This window comes from Notolepis coatsorum (genome assembly GCF_963971535.1).
Source record: "Notolepis coatsorum genome assembly, chromosome: 11".
NCBI lineage: Eukaryota > Metazoa > Chordata > Actinopteri > Aulopiformes > Paralepididae > Notolepis > Notolepis coatsorum.
In genome coordinates this window covers 16,664,164-16,682,383 of record NC_140175.1, presented here as the reverse complement: position 1 = coordinate 16,682,383, position 18,220 = coordinate 16,664,164, and the positions used below count along the sequence as shown (strand labels likewise).

Sequence of the window (18,220 nt, the reverse complement as noted above, 5' to 3'; positions counted from 1 at the left end):
ACAGTGTCCCCCCCCCTACCCAACCCCCCCCCCCCCCCCCCCCACCTCCAATGTACAGCCCCACCCCACCTACCCAACCTCCCCCAATGCACAGTTTCTATGTCAAATGTATATACTCTTCTTCTGGATTTTTTTAGTATCACAAACAGTACTGTATTTGAAAATCTGGTATGTCATAAATGTATAGATGTAGCAGTACTGTCTATCTGTATGTCATGTGTGTCATATGATGAATTGAAAATGGGGGACCCTGATGGAAACAAGACGAAAGTCTTTCTCAGGTCTGCATCCTCTTAACAATTGTATGTATTGAGCTGTACTGTACTGTACCCATTCTGCAATCTGTTAATAAACTTTTCAATCAATCAATCAAACTGTACTGTACCCATTCTGCAATCTGTTAATAAACTTTTCAATCAATCAATCACATACTACTAGTGCAGTTCCCTCACTCGCCGCGTGGTGGAAAGAGAGAGCCGCATTAAAGTTGCAGCCCGACACCCAGCAGCAGCAGCAGCAGCATCTCATCCACTTGCCGAGAACTCACTCACTGAGCACCGAGCCCCGACGAGACGGTCGCACCGGAGAGATATTACACCCAGGAGATCTACTGTACATCACAGCAGGCAAACCCCACGATGCCTTCAAATCTGCAAGGTAACGTCGGAGAAATAATAACCGGGACCGGTTTGGGTACAGTATGTGTTTGTGGAGGGTAAGGTTGCAGACAGTGTTCTTGGCTCGCTACTAGCTCTACCGTTTAGCAGCTTATTCTTGTGGTGCTGGTGGAGAGAGACTGAGCTAAGCCATCTTTTCTGCTGCAGGCCTGTGGAGGCATTGGCACACATGCATGTACGGTAACGATCATAATGATTATAATAATAATAACTTTATTTACATGGCACTATTCATACAGGTTGTTGCAGCGCAAAGTGCTTTACACACAAAAAAACGAAAGAAAATGATGCAAAATAAAGGAAATCATTATAAACACACATGGAAATTACAAGACATGCAAGTGATAAAAATGGTATAATGCCACAATTTAGATGAGATAGAAAAAATAGCTAAATAAGACCAAAGGTAAGACAATAACAAGGTACGTTTTGAGCTGTTTTTCTTTTTAAGTCATGATGAAGCTAACGAGCTTGTTCTCTCCCTCGCAGGAGGGAAAACCTATGGACTATTAAAAGCCCAGCAGAGGGAGAAGTTGGAAGAAATAAACAAGGTGAGTCGTGATGCAATAATACTACTAACTCCACTTGCAAAGTGAATTCCAAATGAGCCACTTAACCTTTCTTAACGTTCTTGCACTTGTCGTTGATCGATTGGATTGATCGATTGGAGAGAGTCACGTGTCGGGCGACGCATGCGCTCGGACGACGCGAGTGGATGATGATGATAATAATGATCATAGATAGAAAACGTTAGCTTACTGCCTGGCCCACTTCAATAATTGAAGAAGAACTGGGTCATCAACATACAACAATCGTCATCAACAGAATGTGATAACAGCAAATGGATGTATCATATTTTATTGATGGTTGTATGATGAGATGACCCAGTTATTCCGCTCATGCCTGTGCTGCGATGATGATGATGATGATGATGATGATGATGATGATGGTGGCACTGGCACTTGTTGAAGGCTGCGTGCCGCTGTCTCATTTCTGTCTTGGCTAATGGGTGGGTGGGGGGGGTCTCGGTTGCTCAAACAAGGCACATCCGTCTTGATTAAGACCCGATCCGTTGGTCTTGGCCAAGCCAGGCGTCACCACCACCACCACCATCCCCTTTTTGAAGCAACGTGGCCTCTTCTTCATCCTCCCGTTATATATCCCCTTGTGTCTCGACGGGAAACAGGTGCCGTGGCGGCGGTCTGAATGAGCTCTTTGTCTCGTGGGGGTGAAACGTGCGCGCTGCAGTGGCAGACCTCGAGCAGCTCTCACAGCCACACAGTTTCTCTGTCTCTCCCTCTCTCTCTCTCCCTCTCTCTCTCTCTGTCTCTCTCTCTCTCTCTCTCTCTCTCCCCTCCTCCCTCCCTCCCCTCGCCTCTGGGTGCCTGTCAAGAGCGCTCAGGTCACATGAAACCCTCAGGGGAAGGAGTGCAGGGGAAGAAACCGGGTCGCGGTCACGAGCGAAATTAGGGACATTTCTTGTTTCGAGCCGCGGACCTGAACTTGCTCTGCAGCCGCGCTCCCATGGGTGCGTGAGATTTAGCTCTTGTGTTTTTAGGGCTACTACTACGGGTGCGTTGGAGAAGAGAATAGGATTATTATTACTGCCCCAAGCAGCAGCAGCGAGGCGAAGGCAGGTGCTCGGTGACACAACGGTTCTAAGAACAACAGCTCCTCTCTCTGAGTCAGCCGGAGTCGGCTTTTAATCAGTGCAAAGGGGGGCCGCTTTTTTAGCAGATAACGCAATTGCGTAATACTCGACTTGGCCCTTGTGTGGTGTGCCCTAGTTTAGATTGCCTACTTTTAGTAATAATAACCTTTCCTTATTGTTCTGTTGGAGTGGAGAGATGAGGTTGGTGGTATTTGTGTGGTGGGTGGTGGTGGTGGTGAGTCAGCCTCTCTGAGTCAGACTGACCTACTGTAATGCTGAATCTCGTTCATTTTCAAACATACACCTCCCACACGCACACACCCCACACACACTGTTTCATCCAAACACAATGGACTTGCGCACACGAATAACAACACTCACCTCGGGCATCAATAGTCTCTCCATTTCTCCCTTGATGTCACCTGAGCAGTCTGTTGTTCACATTATCGGAACCATTGTGGTGTTCTACATGTGCAATGAGCCCTATCGTACGCCAAGCTCTCTCTCTCTCTCTCTCTCCTCACCCTGGAGAGACTGGGGCCATGGCTCCCACATGGCAGATTGCTCCATTATAATTTCATTAGGAGAGTCTCTCTCTCCGGGCGTATTTCTGCTGTTTCATGCGCCCCCCCCCTCTCTCTCTCTCTCTCCAACCCGCCCGGCGAGGTGTTCCACTTTCCGAAACCCCGGACAGAAAACAATGGCAGCCAGGATTCAGGAAGGAGGAAAGACTTTCTAGGGTTGTGGTCGGTCTCGCTCCTGAACTTGATCAAAGGGACACGTTGAACCCTCGATCAAGATAGCGATGATGGATCAATGCGGGCGGGCCCCCTCGTAGTCACATTACCTGAATTTCCCCAGGGGGATCAATAAAGGAATCTCTTATCTTATCTTAATCCACTCGTCGTCTATGAATGGGTCAGTTTGGTCTCTCGAGGCTGTGTTGTTGGGAGTTCCACGTGGGTTGTTTATGAGCGGCGGTTTTGAGCGTTTATCGTTCCACATGACTTCCCCGGCCTCCACACGAGGGCAAGGTAAACGCAACAATGTGTGGCTCGAGGCCAGTGGGCCAATCGCGGTGCTGCGTTGCCATGACGAGCAGCCCACTCGGAGAGGTGTGTGTGTGACTGTGTGATGCCCCCCTCTTTCCACCAATGTAGTTTGTGGGCGGGTTCGGCGCCAGTGCCTAATCTCGAACTAGTTCTTCGTGTAGGCTCCGTGAATTATTTGAGGAGGGTTATTGTGCTTTTTCTTTCCACGTTGAATGAGTTATTTCATGAATAACGATTTATCACATCTCTGGTATGTGCTCGTCTGGAGAGCTGCAGTGCTGGCTTCCCATCGCCGCACGGATCCGCTTCAAGGTCCTTGGCCTTGCATACCGACCGTACAGCGAGGACAATGGCTCCCTCCTACCTCCGGTCAATGGTCTCTAGTATCTACACACCCTCGAGACCCCTACGCATCTCCTGGCCGCCTCAGACCCACTCCTATCTGAGCTCCGGGGGGGGGGGGGGGGGGGGGGGTCATGAAAGAGAAGCAGGCTATTCTTGGTCCTCACTCCACAATGGTGGAACGAACTTCCCACTAGCCGAAACCCGCCCAATTTTTCATTGTCGACTAAAAACACACTACTTCTTCAATCCATATCTGAAATGAAGAAAAAAAACTGGGTGGGTGGTTGGGTGGGTGGATGGGATGCGGGGTGGGGGAAACTGTACAACTGTACAAGCAAAACTGTACATTGGGATATCGACCAAACCATACTTGGTTCCAAGAAGAGGGTCTCGTGTATTCTTGGGTTAGGTCATTTACTGTACATTGGAGGGGGTTGGGTTACTTAGGACATTTACAGGGGCCAGTTGTATGCACTCTGCTACTAAGGAATCTTATCTTGCCTATATTACTACCAGTACCTACCTACTATGCTAATAAGTCTACTACTATGCAGTGCACTCAAGTCTGTAGCACTCAAGTTCAACACTATTTGATGAACAATGTTATTGACCCTTAGCTGCCAGAGTTGTACCCTTCCCTTGTTGTACAGAACCTGTAAGTCGCTTTGGATAAAAACGACCGCTAAATGACAAAATAATAAATGGTGTGTACCAATAGAAACGGTTTGTTTATCCAAAATGGCTGTCCACTTCATAACATGTAGACGCTAGAGTCGGGACCGAAAGTGGTCATTGACACCCTGAGCTGACCTTTGTCCCGACTCTAGCGTCAGAATGTTACGAAGTGGACGGCCATTTTGGATAATCAAGCTGTTTCTATCGGTACACACATTACAAAAACACTTTCTTCTACAAACAAATGTTCAGTGGGATTTTTATAAACTTTGGAGTGTATGACTGTAAGACTTCAGGCTATGGAACCGTTATGTTGTCCAGCTCCTACCTCTCACCTGGAACCCAAAAACAGGAATCTGGCGACAAGTCAACACAAAAGTAAGAAAATATATTCAATGTTTTGTTTTACATAGTGTAAGTGTGATCGATATCGCAACTGGAACTGTTCCGAAGCAAAGAAGTCAGCGCGTGAGTGCAGCGTGACGTGAATGCATAGGGGAATAAAAGCGAGTGTTACAGTTTTAATGCAACTGATATCCATTTCGACCCAAATACAAATACATCAGAATCGTCGTCATTTAGAAATGAGATCGCATACGTCTTATGAATCAAGATCGCAATTTTTTTTACGATTTAATCGTGCAGCCCTAGTGTGCTCTAGATTCAAACGTGTCCTCCTGCACGTTTGCATGTGGGAAACATAATTTTCAACAGATGCGTCTTATTAAATACAGCTAACTGACTCGTTGACATATGGATTAGTCCACAAAGTCCTGCGACTGTCGGAGCGTCTCTGGCGGAGGACGGCGCGGCCGCCCTAGATCGATCAGCGCAGAGACGAAAGGAATGAGGAAACTGGGACTGAAAGTAATTCGTCTTATCTCTGCTCTCCGGTCTCGTTCCGTGACACTGACCCACATTGTTTTTGACAAGGGCAAGGCAGCGGTTTCGGACGGAGACGCTTTAATTAAAGGGGGGTTTCAACTATAGGACTTGTCAAACCAGTTTTTTCTGACCCTCTCCTCTCTCTCCTCTCTCCCTCTCTCTCTCCCCTCCCTTCCCAGGAATACATGGAAGACCAGAAGTACCGGGATGAAGACGATCTGCCAGAAAAACTGGAAGGTTTCAAAAGTAAGGAAGTTGAATCCTGCTCCGGATGTATTAACTCTCTGATGTATTATAACTCTCTGATGTATTAATACCCTCCCGGCACATCGGAGAGAGAGAGATGCTGTGTGTTTGTGTTTCGGCGAAAGGTCTGTTCCTAGCCGCGGGGAGCGCTCGCTCGACCATATGTCCCCCCAGAGTTTTCAAACCGTTATTATTCGAACACGAAAGACAACCGAGGTTTTTTCCTCACTTACAGTCACGTCGAGTGCACATGTACAGAAACAAGCATAAAAAGCACATAAAATCACACGGCATATAAAATCATAACGATAAGACGACGAGGCGAGGCAAAAAAAAAAGCAAGGATCACGAGATCAATTAAAACGCGCACAACTTGATTGACAAAGGTTGGAGATCGAGGTTTTAAACTGCAAAAAAGAGGGGAGAATCTCGAGCTTTAAGGGCTGTTGGGAGTACTATGCACGGTTTGCGTTGGCCTTTCATAACCTCAGTTTTTTAAGATTGAACATTCACGTGTTTGCTGGGCAGAGTACATAAAAATCATTTTGGTATAATTTTTTATCTCTTTTCTGGGGTGCGTTTGAACCGTGAAGGAAAGGAGTGGAGAGAGAGAGAGAGAGAGAGAGAGAGTGCCCTCCTCTCTGCAGTGGGCTGCGAGCGAGAGCGCGCGGGGCCGAGTCCTCAGCGGCCTTGGAGGAATGTGCTGCGCCGCTCCTCCTCTGGTTGTTGTTGTTGTAATATCCAGAGAGCTTTGGGAGAACATGTGGTTTCAGGGAGTCGAAAAACACAACTCCCAGGAACAGATTACAGTCGATACCACCGCACCGCTTCCCAAAGACTCCCGGTCCGGTGTGTATATGTGTGTATACAGTATGTGTGTGTGTATGTGTGTGTCCCGTTTCTGTGTCTCTCTGTACACGGGAGTACAGTCGCCGCCAGGCGGGAGGCGGATAAGAATGTGTGTTTTTACTAAAGTAAAGAGCGCCGCGCGTCTTGAAATGATAAAACACGGCGCCGGAGTGTCCTACTTCTGCTGCTATATTTCACGAGGCCCCTCGACGTAACAGAGGAGGAGGAGTCGTGTTTAAACAGATAGAGGGGCCCCGCTGGCCAAGCCCTGAGAGCGTGGCTGTGTTCTTCTTCTTCTTCTCCTCTGTTCCTCTCTCCATGTTGCCCCACTGACTGACCCCTGACTTCCTGTCCCCCCGTCTCATCACGGCTGACCTTTGTGACCTTAACCCTGTGCTGGCCCCCCGAATGTTCCTGTCTGCCAGTGCCGGTTGGCCTCCGTTGAACTGGCTACCGTCCCACATGGCACAGAGAGGAGCCTGATGATGACTAAGGCCACGTTCACACTGCAAGGCAGGCGTGGCCCGAATCATCAGATTTATTTTTGCTCATACAGTGTGTGTGACTGTCTTTTTTTTCATGACTGTGTGGTCCAGTACATTTTATTTGTATAGCACATTTTAAACAACAGCAGTTGACAAAGCGCTGAACAGTTTGCATAAAAGAAAATCAAGGTACTATAATATTTAAAAACCACATCAACCTGGGGCGGTCAGGTGGCGTAACGGAGATTGCGTTCGTCACCAAACCCCGGAGCGGCTAGATTCGCCTGTTCGAATCCAGCTCACAGCTCCGGGGTTGTCACCAGCTTGGCCGGCCGTTCACACTAATACAATTGGCAGTATTAGAGGGTGGGAGAAGCTGGCGGGGTGGGTCCGGGTCGTTGTAAACAGCGACTCCTACAGTTCGGTCGGGGCGCCTGCTCAGTGCGGATAGGACTTGAGTGGGGTAGTGTGATCCTTCCACACGTTACGCCCTCTCAATGAGAATCCGCGCTGCCAGGTGAAAAGAAGCGGTTGATTGGCTGGACGTGTGTCGGAGGAAGCACGTGGTAGCCTCCACTCTCCCAGACCGACTGTGGGGGGTAAGTGCGCAGCGACCAGGAAGGGGATTGGGAATTGGCATAACGACTAACATTGGGATGGGAGAAAATCGGAGGAAAAAGGAGGGGGAAAAAGATATATATAAAAAAAAAAAACCACATCAACCTATTTCAAACATAAATACATTCAAATCACATTAAAACTAGGCAGATAACAGGGATTTAGAAAGCCAGGCTGAAAAGATATGTTTTTAGCAGCGATTTGACAAGTGGCAAGTGACTGGGCTGGGCAGACCTAATATCTACCGGTGTTCTAAGATCTAAGATCTAACAGATCTAAGGCTGTTCCAGAGGCGCGGGGGGCAGCTGCAGCAGAAGCTCGATCGCCTCTGGTTTTTAGCCTTGATCTGGGGACGTCCAGGAGGAGCATTTTGATTTCAGGACCTCAGAGCTCTGGACGGGGTGTGGTGGACGTGTGGTGGACGTGTAGGATATCTGTGTGAGGTGGGGAGGGGCAAGGTCATTTAGTGCTTTAAAAAACGGTCAATAGCAATTTAAAATCGAACAGCAGCACAAATCACATGGAATCTTGAGAGCTTTTCAATTCTGACTTGGGCCACTTTCACAATGTGGTCCTAAATCAGATACAGGTCTGATTTTTGTTTTTAACTCTTTCACTGCCACACGACAGAAGGTTAACCCTTTCACTGTGACAATACAGAAGGTTAGCCCTTTACTATCACACAACCGACGGCGATGCTCGATCATTAGCATCATTAGCTCCGCATAAAGGGCTAACCTTCTGTCGTGTGGCAGTGAAAGGGTTAATTAGTTGGCCTCTCCACCGCATTCAACTTGCAGTAAATTAACCCACAAACTGTGACTTCAGTGTCCTCCGTGTTTACGTCCATCATCATCGTTATTGCTCATTTGCATAATGCGGGTCAAGTTCAGGAGCATGTGACCGGTTCACACTGGAATGGAATCTGATATTGGCCACGCGGGCATCTGAGCGATAAATCAGAATTGAGCTCTATAGGCTTGCAGTGTGAATGTAGCCTAATAATCTCTAAATGAAAGAAGATGGCACATGGAATTTGAAAAATGTGCTCTCGTGGATAATATATATGGAAGTATAAAAAAAAAAGCAATCCTGACTTTAGGAATGCACCACAAGCCCCCGAGCACATTATGAAGAGAACAGTCAGTAGAAGGCTGCGTTCACACTGCAAGCTTTAGTGCTGTTTTTGTTATTGTTTTGCTGTTCACATAATTTTCTTTTTTTAAACATGGCCAATATTGTTTATTGTTTAAAAGGATCCCCATTAGCTGCCACCTCAAGTGGTGAGCTAGTCTTCCTGGGGTCCACACAGAAAGACAACATAACTATACATGAGATACATATGACAATCACAATTCACTTAATTAACAATGATAATCTAAAAACAGTAAAACATTGTAGACATCATTATAAACATCAGAATATTTTGCTCACATATTTAAGTAGTGCATTCTCGGGTGGTATTTGAAAGACACTTTGCTATTCAATTTACTTATGTTCAGTGGGCAGTTATTCCAATGATTGATGGCACGATAAACAACCGTCCTCTTTAAAGCATTTGATTTTGGACGTGGTAACATAATCTGTCCATCATCGGCTGACCTAGTAAAATAAGAATGAACCCGACTGCATCTGACAATTTGTTTGTATAAGAAAACGGGTTGCGACGAAAAGACAGTGTTTCTGAAAAATGTAACCGTGTTTATAAAACCAGCCTATTCTCTACCGTTAACCATGAGCGTTATCAGATTCCAATGTGAACCGGTCACACCCCTGAACTTGACCCGCATGGCGCAAAGGAACAATAACGATGATGGACGTAAACATGGGAGGACACTGACGTCACAGTTTGTGTGGTTTAATAAAGTTGAATGCAGCTCATTAAAACAAATCGGACCTGCATCTGATTTAGGACCAGATATTACGAAAGTGGCCCAAAAATTTGAATTGAAAAGATCAGATTCCATGTGATTTGTGCTGTTATGAAAAAAACTAAACAGATCTGAGTCTCGCATGAGCAAGAAAACACTTTAGCCTGCAGTCACTCTGAACGTAGCCCGATTGTCCGAATTCTGACAATACAATAAGCAACGAACCATGAAACGATTCAAGCAGCCACGTAAGCCAAGCCACATGTAGGCCTGACGTACTGTACCCACACAGTGAGCAAACTCCAACGGTGGGTCGACTCGCTCCGTTCCGACACATTGTGCTTTGTATGCTGCGAGAGCTTCCGGCTATCTTCACAGCGGGTCTCTCTCACGGAGCTACAAGGTACGACCTCACAGCGGTCTCTCTCACGGAGCTACAAGGTACGACCTCACAGTGGTCTCTCTCACGGAGCTACAAGGTACGACCTCACAGCGGTCTCTCTCACGGAGCTACAAGGTACGACCTCACAGTGGTCTCTCTCACGGAGCTACAAGGTACGACCTCACAGCGGTCTCTCTCACGGAGCTACAAGGTACGCCCTCACAGTGGTCTCTCTCACGGAGCTACAAGGTACGACCTCACAGCGGTCTCTCTCACGGAGCTACAAGGTACGACCTCACAGTGGTCTCTCTCACGGAGCTACAAGGTACGACCTCACAGTGGTCTCTCTCACGGAGCTACAAGGTACGACCTCACAGTGGTCTCTCTCACGGAGCTACAAGGTACGACCTCACAGTGGTCTCTCTCACGGAGCTACAAGGTACGACCTCACAGCGGTCTCTCTCACGGAGCTACAGGGTACGACCTCACAGCGGTCTCTCTCACGGAGCTACAAGGTACGACCTCACAGCGGTCTCTCTCACGGAGCTACAAGGTACGACCTCACAGCGGTCTCTCTCACGGAGCTACAAGGTACGACCTCACAGCGGTCTCTCTCACGGAGCTACAAGGTACGACCTCACAGCGGTCTCTCACGGAGCTACAAGGTACGACCTCACAGCGGTCTCTCTCATGGAGCTACAAGGTACGACCTCACAGCGGTCTCTCTCACGGAGCTACAAGGTACGACCTCACAGCGGTCTCTCACGGAGCTACAAGGTACGACCTCACAGCGGTCTCTCACGGAGCTACAAGGTACGACCTCACAGCGGTCTCTCACGGAGCTACAAGGTACGACATCACAGCGGTCTCTCTCACGGAGCTACAAGGTACGACCTCACAGCGGTCTCTCTCACGGAGCTACAAGGTACGACCTCACAGCGGTCTCTCTCACGGAGCTACAAGGTACGACCTCACAGCGGTCTCTCTCGCGGAGCTACAAGGTACGACCGGCGTGGACGTTTCGTTCGGCCTGGCGACTCGTGACTCCCAGCCGAGTTTTCCAGCTCGTTTTGAAAATGAACGGACTCCTGGCGACTGGTAGGGTTGGGCATCGTTTGGATTTGAACGATTCCGGTTCCGATTCTCCATATCGATTCCTGTTCTGAACGATTCTCGATTCCGCTTCTTTGAGGTGCAGGTCACAGCTTATTTCGCAGGAGAATAATTTTTTTTTTTTATTTTAATTTTTTTTCATACTATTCACATTTTCAGTTGACTTGATACAGTTTAATTTGGTTGCTGTACTGTAACTAGGGTATTAATTAACAAAGTAAACTTTTTTTTTTTTTTTAAGAATCGAAATGCAGATATGTTACTTCCGGTTCCAGAACCGGAAGTTAGGAACCGGTTCCTAATTAGAACCGGTTTTCGGTGCCCAACCCTAGCGACTGGTTCACCGGAGTCGCTCCCTGCCTGAACGCCGCTCGCTGTCAAGAGTCATAAGATGAGGAGGAAGAAGAAGTGGTGAAAGTAGGGCTGGGCGATAAAACGATAACGATGAAGATTGTGGACAGACTTGTCCTTCTTGCCTGCAACTTAAAGTAATGGCTTTGCTTGTCCATATGACACTACTGACCAAATTGAGATTTCTTTTTCTCTTGTCCATTTATTTAGTTTGCTTTCTAATTTTAAAATACAGTTTGAAACCGTCTGTACACAGTAGGCGGCTAGCAGAGCTGGTCTCCAGTCGCGAGTCTGATATTGGCCTGTGTTGGCATGTGTGTGCTGTGGTTTGTCCACCAAAAAAGCGCCAAAAGATAGAAAAGAAACTAGCAGATCCACAACTGTTCAATTCCCCTTATCGTGATATCATTTTTGGCCAAATCACCCCAGCCCTTAGGTGAAAGTGGGATGTTATTGTTTTGAGAGTGAGTGACGGAAGCCTTGCTTTGAAGCCGCTCCACACGCCCAGCTGAGACCCCTGGTGGCCCTCCGGGGCCCGTTGTGTCGCTCAAACACGTTACGCCGGAGAGCCGACTCCTGACCGAGGGGGAAGAGAACACTCCAGACTGTCAACACTCGAGACAATGTGCATATTTGAAGGGAGGGGTGTTCCGAGGTGATGCCATTCTTTCCCCCGCTCTGGAAGGAGGGATGATGAAGGAATGTAGGACGGACGGAAAGAAAGAAAAGTGGAAGAGATCAATGGGTTGTGCTGTCGAGTTTAAAGATCACCTTTCGATGGTGGACGACGAGACCGGCAGCGGCGTGACAAGCAGCCCACTGGGAGAGCTGTGTTCTTTGTGTGTGTGTGTGTGTGTGTGTGGAAGGTGTATGTGTGTGAGAGAGTGGAGAAGGTGTGTGTGTGTGTGTGTGTGTGTGTGGAGAAGGTATGTGTGAGAGAGTGTGTGTGTGTGTGTGTGAGAGATGCCCTTTCTTAGGGCTGGGCGATTAATCTAGTTTCAATCACAGTTTTGTCTTCCCACGATCGTGACGACGAGATAAAACTTATTGTGCCACATGTCTTGTTGTTGTAAACACAGCGCACCCTTCCTTCACAGACGGCGGCTGACTTCGAGAGTGAACCTCGTATTGTCGTCCATATACCTATGCATAAATAATAATAATACAAAATTATAATAATCCAAATCCCCAGCGAACCTCTTAGTCACATCAAGATTGTGCAGCACCAGAAGTAGAACCAGGTTCAAGTTGGTGGGAAGGAGGTATGAGTGAGTGTGTGTGTGTGTGTGTTGTTGGGGGCCCACTCCTCAAAGTTCACAAACAGGGTCAGCATTGTGTGCGTGTCCCCCCCCCATGGGTTCACACGGTGACACAGTTCCAACTTCCACAGCTCAAGCCCCCTCTCTCTCTCTCCCTCCCTCCACACACACACACACACACACACACACACACACACACACAGAGGCTCCATTGTGACAGGAGCAGCAGCAGGGTGTAAGCTGGCTCGCTAAAGAGATCCTCCACAGAGAGAAGGGTGCACTGGAGGAGGGGAGAACGTCCCCTGTGTAGGCTCTGTACCTCAGAAGACCGTTCAGAATGTATCTGATTGATTGAAAAAAACTATTGCAGAATGGGTACAATACAGTACGGCTCAATGCACACAATTGTTAAGGATGCAGACCAGCGAAAGACTTTCGTCTTGTTTACATCAGGGTCCCCCATTTTCAATTCATAATAATCTCTTACCTGCTGCACTGTGTAGAAGCTAGTTTGACCAGCCTTTAGCCATAATGTTCAACGTTCAACCTGACCCACCATTTGCTTATTGCACTATTGTCTGAATATACCTGCATATAATATATCTATCCACATCTGTCTGTACTTGCTTGCACAATAGTCCTTTACTATATCTATATCTGTACATATCCTACTCTTACTAGTTGCGCTGCTGGCCAGTATGACTACTACCATACTGTCTTTATACCTGTATCACTGTATACTATACTACAACTCTGTACATACATTTGATTAGCACTACACTCGGTAGTACTAATTTTTGTATATTTTGTACCCGGTTTAATCACCGGTATATTGTATATTACTATTGCACTTTACTGCTATTACTATTTGCACTCTGGTTGGATGACAAACCTCTTTTCATTGTACTGTACTTGTGTGTGCTGGATGATGATTAGAGCTGTGAATCCTCACTGGCCTCACGATTAGACTCGATTATGATTCAGCTGTCCACGATTAGATTCTACGATGTATTACATCCTCAATTTTATAATCTATATTACTGCACATGGCTACTTTTTCATCAATTAATACAAGCAGTCGGATAAATTTACTTTTATTTAGAAAGTTCTTAAATCAGAATGCGTAGTGGGCATAAGGCATAGGAATATTCACAGATATCGCCGAATGTCTTATTTCATAATACAACGTTTCTGAATGGATGTTTGGATTAAACCAAGTTGTATGCAGTGATGAACAGTCTTTCCCAGCGGAACACAAGTTAATTAACAGGTCGCGCTATGCATGCTTATCTTGCTAACGTTAAGATGGCAGGAGCCGTCTGCCAACAAAGATGTTGTTTCAACAAATGGATTCACAAAATGGATTAACATCCACACTTTATTGAAGACTCCTGTGACCAGCAAGTAGGTAACTACATACGTCTAACTTTTACTAACCATTTTTCACCGCAGCAATTTTGCTCAAATTGTTCTACGTTATGTGCGTAAAATCACACATCAACGTTAGTAGGCTATAATAATCGATTATGTTCCGTCACTGCATCGATGCAGAATCGTCCACATCTGCATTGCGATGCATCTTTAGAATCGATAAATGTCCACACCCCTAATGATGATAATACATTTTAATCTAATCTAATCTAATCTGCCAAATGCCCACTGGCCAAAAGTAACCTTGTGATTCCAGGCCTGCAGTGGTTAGAAACAGGGGAGAATGATTCAGATTCCTTTATTGTCACGTATTTCAGTACCTTAGTTACAGCAAAGAAAGGGTGAAATTCAATTTGTTGTGGTTCCTCGACCATAGCATAATATAAATACAATAAAATGTGCATAGAATAAGAATAAAATGGCGGTTAGGTGGCGTAGCGGAGATTGCGTTCGTCACCAACCCCGGAGCTGTGAGCTGGATTCGCCTGTTCGAATCCAGCTCACAGCTCCGGGGTTGTCACCAGCTTGGCTGGCCGTCTGCACTAATACAATTGGCAGTATTAGAGGGTGGGAGAAGCTGGCGGGGTGGGTCCGGGTCGTTGTAAACAGCGACTCCTACAGTTCGGTCGGGGCTCCTAAGCGCGGATAGGACCTGAGGGGGATAGTGTGATCCTCCCACACGCTACGCCCTCTCGGGGAGGATCCGCGCTGCCAGGTGAAAAGAAGCGGTTGATTGGCTGGACGTGTGTCGGAGGAAGCACGTGATAGCCTCCACTCTCCCAGATGATCTGACTGTGGGGGGTAAGTGCGCAGCGACCAGGAAGGGGATTGGGAATTGGCATACGACTAACATTGGGATGGGAGAAAATCGGAGGAAAATGGAGGGGGAAAAAGATATAAAAAAAAATAAAAAAATATGACTAAAATAAAGATGACTATATATATACAGTTCTAAAAAGTGTGCAGTGCAGATAACAGGATGTAGATATTATACTATATAACATTTTAATATAACAAAATGGCTATGTACAGTTCCAAAAAAAGTATGTTGTGTGAAGTGCAATGTGCAAATTCTTTGCAGTGTGTAAAATGCAATGTGCAGTACAGGTTTTATCAGCAGCAACAGTGTTTCTCAAGTGTAGTCCGGGGGGCCGGAAATAACTCTTTATCAGTCTTAAGTGTTTGTATTGCTACGCTCACAGATTGCCAACTAGTAAGTGTACGTGGGGCAGACTCTACATTTAAATTTTTTATTTTAGCTGATGCTTTTATCCAAAGCCACTTACAGATTGTGAACAACAAGTCAGCAGGAGGGGTCCATCTCTGGCAGCTAAGAGTCAGTGGTATTGTTCATCAAATAGTGTTGAACTTGAGTGTTACACTCTTGAGTGCATACTAGGGGTGTAACGATGCGACCTCACAATGATTAAATTCGATTACGATTCTTCAGGCAACGATTCAATGCATCATGAAATTCTTCATTTGACCACGATTCGATACATTTTCTCATCAGTTAATTCCTCAAAACATTTTGAATACACAAATGTGGCTGGGGGAACTGATTCACTCAGCATGAATGGACTATAGGTCAATAAAAACAATAAAAAAAATATATCTTTAAAAAGATTTAAAATCTTTATTTTATTTTATTTCTATTATAATCGATTCTAACAATTTCAAATCGATGCAGTTGAATCGATGCATCGTTACACCCCTAGTGCATAGTAGTATAAACGTATTGGCATGATGGGTAGTAAATATAATAGTACAGACTGTAAGAAGTTTGTTCTTTTTTTGTGTGATCAGTTAGAAGCTTCCACCGTCTGTGTGTTGATGACCAGTGTTGTCTGTGTTGATGATGACCAGTGTTGTCTGTGTTGATGATGACCAGTGTTGTCTGTGTTGATGATGACCAGTGTTGTCTGTCTGCGTGATGAATGGGTTTCATCAGAAAAACGCATCACTACTGACTAGGGTTGTACCGAATGTAATTCTTTTTACATTCGAAGCTTCGATCATCGGGAGCAGTTAGGGGTTAAGTGTTTTGCTCAAGGACACTTTAGCACGCTTCTGGGAGGAGCCGGAATCTAACCGGGAGCCTTCAGATTTCCAGACGACCGCTCTCTACCTCCTAAGCCATTGCCTACCTCCCCCTTGGCCTTGCTCTCATGCCTTGCTCGGGTTGGGATTCCTTTCCACCGGATGGAAAGGAATCCCAACCCGAGCACGGCATAAACGGCTGACAACGGGCTATTGACCATATGCACACACGGTGGCTACTATTCTGCGCTTATGTCGTGCTCGGGTTGGGATTCCTTGACGAGAATCCCAACCTGAGCAAAGGAACCCCAACCCGAGCATGGCATACGCGCAAAAATAGCCACCGTGCGCATCTGGCCGACAGCCCGTCTCATGGACTTGTATCTGGTTTGAACTCTTAGATCTTTTATTTTTCTTCCACCACTTCCTTCCCCGGTCCTTTCATCCCCCTCTCCTCTCTTAAGCCCTTTCAGCTGTCCTGTGTGTGTCCCCACTGCTCTGCCCATGACACACATCATGCACACGACTGTCATTGTCAGCTGTTTGTGTTTATAATCTTGTCAAGTCAGCTGCGTATGCATGTGTGCGCGCGTGTGTGTGTGTGACATACCTCGTTGTCATGTGTGTTTATCAAAACGCTGATTCGTGAGAGATGCCAGCTGTGGGGAGTGACGTTGGCATAAAGAGTCTTATGAAGGGACATTGGGGGGGTGCGGCTGGGTAGCACAGCGGACTAAGCGCCTGCCTACCACCGCAGATACACTGGTATCGCATCCAGCTGTCAGCGGTACCTCCGGCTTGGTCGGTCGTCCATGCTAACACGATTGGCATTGTTGGCGGGTGGGAAGCCGGTGGGGTGTCTGTGTATCCTGGTCGTTGTAAACAGCGACTCCTACAGGTCGGTCGGGGCACCTGCTCAGCGAGGAAGGGAAAATGGGGGGAGGTAGTGTGATCCTCCCACGCGTTACACTCCCCCAGTGAGCGTCCTCGCTGTCAGGTGAAAAAGAAGCGGCTGGCTGACTCCACATGTATCGGAGGAGACATGTGATAGTATCTATCAACCCTCCCTACTAGGCCGGCAGGTGGGGGGGAAATGCACACAACGACCAGGAAGGGAATTGGCATAACGACTAAATTGGGATGGGAGAAAAATACAGAAAAAGGAAAAAAATAAAAATAAATGAAGGGACATGGGGGTGTTGTTGTTTTTTTGCAAATGAATCACTGCTGTGGTCAGCCGTAGGATCTCTATGTTGTATACTGATGACACCTTGTCGTTGTTTTTTTTGCTTTGCAGATAAATACGTCGAGTTCGACCTGAACGACCAGGGGGAGATCGGTGAGTTAACGTCAACATCGCCGCCACAGAAACAAACGCCAGCTGTCACCGACAGCGCCTCAGTCAAAACAGGTGTCTGTTGTCCCCCGGGTGCACGTTTGTGTCAGCGATATGAGACAGCAGTAATTAAAGCGGTGTGTGTCGTCTGCACACACACTGCCCCCGGGCTCATGTGTCACTATTGTGTCTCGTGTGCAGTGCAGGCCAGGGCGAGACCATTTCGCACTGTGCGTTCGGCCGACCATCCCTGGGGGCCGGGCAACGAAATTCAATATGTTTGTTTACGGTATCGATCGAATTGTTTCAATACTATTGAGTATTCGGAAAATGCTGCGGTATATCACCTAAGTGGTTAAACTGTCAGTGAGCCCATGTTTGTTCCAAGCTATTACATTTCTTCTGTTTAACCTTAATTCTCAAACAATACCCAGCCATAGTAGAGATTGTGCATGCCTGCCTTTACATTAGCGCTGCAACTAATGACTATTTTGGTAGTCGACTAATCTGTCGATTATTTTTTCGATTAGTCTACTAATCGAAAAACAATTATATAAAAAAAAATATATATATATATAATTTTTTCTTTTTTTTTTCACTACCTATCTTTGTGAAAGTGGCTTCTCAGCTCTGGTCCAGCTGAAGACAGAGCAGAGGAACAGATTGGACATTGAGCACGACCTCAGAGTTGCTTTGAGACTCTTGTCAGGACCAAACAACATCCCCAGTTATCCCATTAGTTCCCCCAAACTTACTGTCGGTCTGTTATGTTAAGCTAAGAAGTCTTCAGCTGGACCAGAGCTGAGAAGCCACTTTCACAAAGATAGGTAGTAAAAAAAAATATATATATAATAATTTATTTAATTTTTTTTATGACTAATCAACGCAACAATTCCTCGTCAACGATTTTTTATAATCGACGTCGTCGATTTTGTCGACTAATCGTTGCAGCCC

At 46.5% G+C, this 18,220-nt stretch overlaps 1 protein-coding gene across 1 annotated transcript in view; it reads left to right on the top strand.

The window, feature by feature from the left end:
* Positions 1–542: 542 nt before the first annotated feature.
* Positions 543–18,220, top strand: part of LOC311237490 (allograft inflammatory factor 1-like) — a 36,260-nt gene continuing 18,582 nt past the window's right edge. Inside the window, exons 1-4 of the mRNA XM_084325409.1 lie at positions 543–657; positions 1,167–1,228; positions 5,465–5,531; positions 17,228–17,269. Of these exons, the coding sequence (XP_084181535.1) occupies positions 639–657; positions 1,167–1,228; positions 5,465–5,531; positions 17,228–17,269 (190 nt within the window). The 5' untranslated portion in view covers positions 543–638. The remainder of the gene's footprint in view (positions 658–1,166; positions 1,229–5,464; positions 5,532–17,227; positions 17,270–18,220) is intronic.